Source organism: Drosophila willistoni (assembly GCF_018902025.1).
Source record: "Drosophila willistoni isolate 14030-0811.24 chromosome 2R unlocalized genomic scaffold, UCI_dwil_1.1 Seg167, whole genome shotgun sequence".
NCBI classification, from domain to species: Eukaryota; Metazoa; Arthropoda; class Insecta; order Diptera; family Drosophilidae; genus Drosophila; species Drosophila willistoni.
In genome coordinates this window covers 477,066-483,501 of record NW_025814050.1, presented here as the reverse complement: position 1 = coordinate 483,501, position 6,436 = coordinate 477,066, and the positions used below count along the sequence as shown (strand labels likewise).

Genomic DNA, 6,436 nt, shown 5'->3' with positions numbered 1-6,436 from the left:
CCCTCAAATGAAACACAGAATTTTCAATGGATCCACAAGAAATATTTATCAAATCATAAAAATTATTATTTATAATGCGTTAATTTTGGTATTTTGATGGCCATAAAGCAGTTTAGAGTCATAAATTTAGTTATGACTGCTGCCGATGCCTGACGAAATCCAAGAGATGATCCCATATCCAGTATCGTAACAAGTTCTCGCGCTTGGTCCATTGTCAGAAGCAACAACGACGATGACGATGACGATGAGTCGGCGTTGGATGAGATTTTCCATGCACGAAATGTGCGAAAATTATTTCTGTTGTTTTATTTATGTTTACAAACTGATTTATTCACGGGCCTGCTGCTGCCTGAGCTCGTTTGCATGAAATTTATTTTGACAGACGTGCATATCGCAAGGATTGTGTATCTGTGGTTTGCATCCGTTTCAAATCTGTTGGCATCTGAGGCCCGAAGTAATCAGGGAAATAGATACAGACTGAGGGAGAGAACGATTGGGAAATACTGGGAAAGAGATTGAGAGGTCCAACATGTATGTAGGTACAATAATTTGGAAAAAACTGTGATCTACCTTTTTCGTTTATTTTTTCATGAAATATGCACATTTTTAAATACAAATTCGTTATGTTCTTGATTCAACTCACAAAACAATTTAAATAAAAATAAAAGAAGTTGTCGATTGACTCTTAGAGAGATACGTATAGTCAACGTCGATTTGGGAACGTGAATATTAGAACGCAGTCTTAAAGTTAAATGCTTTAACTTGAAACTAACTCCAGAAAGAATTGCTTAATTTGTAGTTGACTACAGTTTAAATTGTGGAAAATGGTTTCATCGATTCCAAAACATATACTTAGATACAAATCCCGACATCTAGTTGGACTTGCTGCTCCCAAACTGCCAAATTTTATTTTTGGTCGCGAATGTTAATCAACTTTCTTTGGCCACGACAACAATGAACAAATGCTTTTGCCAAATTTCTGTTTCCCTTTTTGTCTGCCATTAAAAGTTAACCATCATAAAGTCAACCTGAGATATCTATGCTTAACAACAACAGCAACAAGAACAGCGAGCAGTGAGTGGACCTTAACAACAATGGACAATGAACACATAAATCAGTGTAATTAATAGAAAACTAGCCAAACGCATGCGCAGCAGCAACAGTTTCGTACTCCGACTCGACCCACGTGCAACCAGTCAATGGCATCCCAAATGTATTCCCGCAAAGATCCATTTATGTAGAAAAAGTCGTCGCTAACATTCCGATCCTAAAATTGCGTATGTATCTAATTACATTGGTCTTCTTCTTAAAGCAGTTCGGGATATTTTAATTGATTAAGAGCCTAGGAAACCGACTATTTCTACGTGCCGCATTAGGCTTTCCCACTCTACAGACAGCATATTTATGTAAACAGTTCCAACGTTTTATTCAACAGTCTTGTTTTGCGTTTCAATTGGTTGGTAATTTATCTCACAGTTTGATACAAACTCATAAATCTCTCAACACCTATACAGTTCAATATTTCAGTTTCAAATTTAAATAAATATTTAATGTTATTTTTAGGAAAATCCCAAATAAACTGATTATCAATAAAACAAATTTCAAGGCGGGGAACACATCTATCAACAGTCCCAAATCTCGACCACATACAACAGAATCCCATGAATTCTCTTAGGAACTAATTCATTCATTTATTTAGAGCCCTGCCGTCAAATCACTGACCATTCATTTGGCAAATGTCCGGCAAAAGTAAGAGCTCATAGTAGCCCAAAAACTCAAAAGGGTAAAAAACTCAGGGAGGCCACACAAAAAAGTCACCGGAAATAAGTCACAGCAAGTCTCAAGCAGTATAGTTTGATGCTTGGGCATCACTCGTGTCCTTCAAATTACATCCTAATTAGACTCCAGGGACGCAAAGCCATCTCATCTGTTGTGGTTGCGAGACGACAGGAGATAAAATTGATGCGCTCCGTGGATTTAAAATATAACTCATCCTCAAATGACATATCTAGAGAATGCTATTTAGCAAACACAAAATTTGAGTTCGCTGGTTGAATTTGGGAGACATGTATCCAATCGTTATCCGGAAAACGCTGCATTAAGCATAAAAAGGCCCTATCTTTATTTTTTTCTAACCGTATGATTCAGTTCGAAGCATAAACTAAACGGAATTCTGTGCACAACATGTTATATGTGTGTAGGTATTGGTTGTTTCAGGTGCTTTGCTTGGCACTTCCCATTAAAAATTGCTAGAAATTCATTTTTAAACAGCTCTGGTCAAATTTACCTGCATTGGGCAAATCGTATGTGCATAAATTTGACTGTAAGTCAAGACCATGTGACAGAACAAGTGACAACGAGACGGGCATAAATTATGGAGGTGGCTAAGCGTTAATCGCACATTTTACCTGCAACACCAACAGCAACAAGAGAGGAAGGCAAATGATATTGGGGCCTAAACGATTGGCAAATCGACAACCACCACCAGCAACAACTTTGTTTCAGCGATAACAATCACGATTGCAGGAGCAGGAACCGATTCTCAAAGAGCAGTGAGAGATGCAACGGGCCAGAACATAAGCAGCAACACAAATAATTCGCTTTAATGAGATCGCAATCTGATCGATGCGTTTATGTCTATGTGTATACCTGTGTGAGTGTGCCGTGTGAGTGTGTGTGTGTGTGACAGGGATGAAGATGAACAAACTTGGGATTCCTATCTCGATCGAGCCCCAATGACGATCATGCTGTTCGCTGCTGTTGCGCTCATGTCGCTGTCAGCGCTTTGACTTGTTGGTGGTTCTGGTTTTGGCTTTGGTTCGCTGCCAATTCTTCGAGTTGTAGCCCCTGGTTTGTTGACAAGCCCAGCATGCTTAGGCGCACAGAAGATGTCAGTGTCTGGCTGCTACTCCTGCTCCATCTTGAATCACAGCTTGACAAGCCGTAAGGAAGAGATGTTGGAAATTGATGGAATTATTGGACACGCCATTGCAGATCACTTTTAAAGTGTCTTTGGTCTTTCAATATTAATTGATGCCATTATTGCAAAGTTTGTATGCGTAGCGGTTAGTATCCTTTACATTAAAGAGATGCTTTGCCATTACCACCATTGCATTTGTTACAATACGTTTCTTTTCTTACAGAGATTTCCTTCATCGCTATAGTTAACGACTGGTAGGTTTGATTTTTGTTGTGGACCTGGGGTTGTGGGTAATAATGCTAAAGAAGGTGTAGGCTTAAAACACTTCTACACACAATCACACTAAACAGAAAATGTTTGGCAACATCTGTCAGGTGATTTAAAATTGTGAGGCTCAAGTTTAATTTTAATCAAATGAAAAGCGTATATCCTATGTGTACACATGAACTAATTTTTCGGACTTTATTGTTAGACTTCCATTTGCTACATCAAGTCAGAAAATTATCCATTACCTGCGCTCTCAATATGTCAGGAATAAGCACAAAGGATTCAAATCCTACATATCCTGAGGCGCGTATAGATACAATTGTAGAGAACTACCATGGCACAGAGATCAAAGACGCTTACCGCTGGCTCGAAAATCCGGATGCGGATGAAACACAACAATTTGTGGATTCTCAGAACAGCATTACTCGACCCTACTTGGAAAATTGTGAAGAGTGGAAAAAAATTAACGAAAAACTAAAGAATTTGTGGAATTACCGAAAATTTGGATGTTACAAGAGATATGGAAAATATTATTATTACTTCAGTAATACGGGGTTGCAAAATCAAAGTGTTCTGTATCAGCTAAAATCATTGGATAGCGAAAGCAAAATATTTCTCGATCCGAATACTTTATCTGATGACGGAACAGTGGCATTAACCACAAAATCGTTTTCTGAAAATGGATGCTATATGGCTTATGGCCTGAGCGAAAATGGATCAGATTGGAACAAAATACGAATACGAAGCGTTGAAACTGGCAAAGACTATGCTGAGGTGCTTGAGCGTATAAAGTTCTCGAACGTCTCATGGACAAAAGATAATAAAGGTTTTTTTTATGCCCAGTACCCCCATCAAGAGGGCAATATCGATGGATCCGAGACAAAACAGAATGAGAATCAAAAATTATACTACCACAGAATAGGAGAATGTCAAGATAAAGATACCTTAGTCGCGGAGTTTCCCGAAGAACCTGCATGGCGGATTTCACCTGAAGTGTCGGACTGCGGTAAATATTTGATACTGCTTATTCACGTCACAGTGCGTGACAATTTGATATATTACGCTGATCTGGATCTAGACAAAGATATAACAACCAAACTAGAAATAAAACCGATTGTTCGAGAATTTGATGCAGACTATCACTACGTAACCAATGTAGGATCGAAAGTCTATTTTTGCACAAATAAAAATGCGCCCAACTATCGTCTGATTTCGATTGACTTTGATGCGCCGGCTGAAAATAATTGGTCAACAGTAATAACTGAAAATGAAAGAGACGTTATGGACTGGGTTAAATGTGTTCACGACGATAAACTTATGGTATGTTATATACGAGATGTGAAAAGTATTTTACAAGCTTATGAATTGAAAACGGGAAAATTAATTAGGCAGTTCGATCTGGATATTGGCACTATTGTTGAATTTTCGGGAAAAAAGAAGCTCTCTGAAATATTTTACCAATTCTCGTCGTTTCTTAGTCCTGGACTGATTTATCATTACGACTTTCAGAAACCGGATAATCCGCCATCAGTTATTCTTGAAATCGAGTTTAAGCTAGATGGCTTCCGTAGGGCTGACTACGCCATAGAGCAGATATTTTATAAGAGTAAAGATTCAACCGAAATTCCAATGTTTATAATATCAAAGAAGCGAGAGAATAGAGAACCACGTCCTTGCCTTCTATACGGCTATGGCGGTTTTAATTACAGTATCATGCCATCGTTCGGTATTACCGGGCTAATGTTTATCGATACTTTCGATGGAGTTTTGGCCTATCCGAATATTCGTGGAGGTGGCGAGTATGGGATTAAGTGGCACAATGGCGGTAGACTTTTAAATAAGCAAAACGTTTTCGATGACTTTCAATCTGCAGCAGCCTATTTAATCGATAAAAACTACACCACCAAAGATCGATTGGCTATACAAGGTGGCTCAAACGGTGGACTTCTTGTAGGCGCATGTATCAATCAGCGCCCGGACTTATTTGGCGCCGCAGTGGCTCAAGTAGGTGTCATGGATATGCTTCGATTCTGCAATTTTACTATTGGGCACGCTTGGGTCTCTGATTATGGGAATCCCAGCGAGAAAAAACACTTTGAAAATCTTTTAAAGTATTCGCCACTACATAATATTCATATCCCTGAGAATGATAAAACGGAATATCCGTCAACACTGATATTAACTGCTGATCACGATGACCGTGTGAGTCCTTTGCATTCCTTAAAATTTGCGGCCGCCTTGCAAGAAGCCGTGCGCAATTCGAGATTCCAAAGAAATCCAATTTTATTGAGAGTATACACAAATGCTGGTCACGGCGCCGGCAAACCCACTTCCATGAGAATTCAGGAGGCCACAGATATTCTGACTTTTTTTCTGAAAAGTCTTAACATCGACGCGGTTAATCTGAAAAAATAGTTCAAATTGTAAACTTTTCTTGTTTGTTTAATATAAAAATTGGAGTCATTCGGTATATCCTCTTTAGACAAATTGACTTTTGTTTTTGAACTTTTTAATTTTCAATCGTTTTTCAAACTGACGTTAATTTAAAGAAAACCCAAAACATGGAAGCTGTCACTCCGACGATACCACTCTTTCGATCTTCACATGTGACTGGCGTACAACACTGCCCTGCCCGTCCATAATCGCATGATAGTCATTCGATTTACGCTCAATACGAGCGATGATCATGCAATGCACGGTGAGTGGAGGGCGAGGAAGACAGAAGCTGCCCACTGACATTGGACCAAAAGCTGCACTTGGTAGCTGATCGGTTGTGTAATGTTTGCTGCCTTTTTGCCATTGCCTCAGCACCACTAGCCTCTTCCCCAGTTCCTCTCTTTCCGTAGCTGATCATTCTGGGGTATCAGAGCAACTCGATCGAAAATGGATTTGTATCAATATCGACTCACTAACATGATTCCAATAAATTAATATGCATACATGGCAGGAACCAAGACTTCGACGACGACGACGTTGGAAACTGTTGTTGTCTAGATGTGTATTTGAGTCTGGGGTTCCAGATCTCGATCGTCATCGCAACACGATGATGCATGTGCAGTGTCCCTGAGTTGTGATCGTGTTAATGTAAATAATTGCCAGACTCAGCCTCAACCACAGACCCAGTCTGAATCGCAGGCTCAACCGTATATGTAATTAAAATCCCTCGGCTTCTCTCTTGTTTTCTCCCTCATTTATTGCTTCTATCTCTTTTCAACATTGAGTACATCTACAGCAGCTTCTCACTTTGAG

The 6,436-nt window shown here is 39.3% G+C and overlaps 1 protein-coding gene across 1 annotated transcript; it reads left to right on the top strand.

The window, feature by feature from the left end:
* The first annotated feature begins 3,287 nt into the window (after positions 1 to 3,287).
* Positions 3,288 to 5,674, top strand: LOC6646766 (prolyl endopeptidase). The gene has a single exon (XM_002069330.3). The coding sequence runs from the start codon at positions 3,335 to 3,337 to the stop codon at positions 5,600 to 5,602; it is 2,268 nt and encodes a 755-aa protein (XP_002069366.2). The 5' UTR covers positions 3,288 to 3,334; the 3' UTR covers positions 5,603 to 5,674.
* Positions 5,675 to 6,436: the final 762 nt, after the last annotated feature.

Excerpts from the sequence above, each read along its gene's own strand:
- LOC6646766 (XM_002069330.3), top strand. The coding sequence starts at position 3,335 with ATGAAAAGCGTATATCCTATGTGTACACATGAACTAATTTTTCGGACT.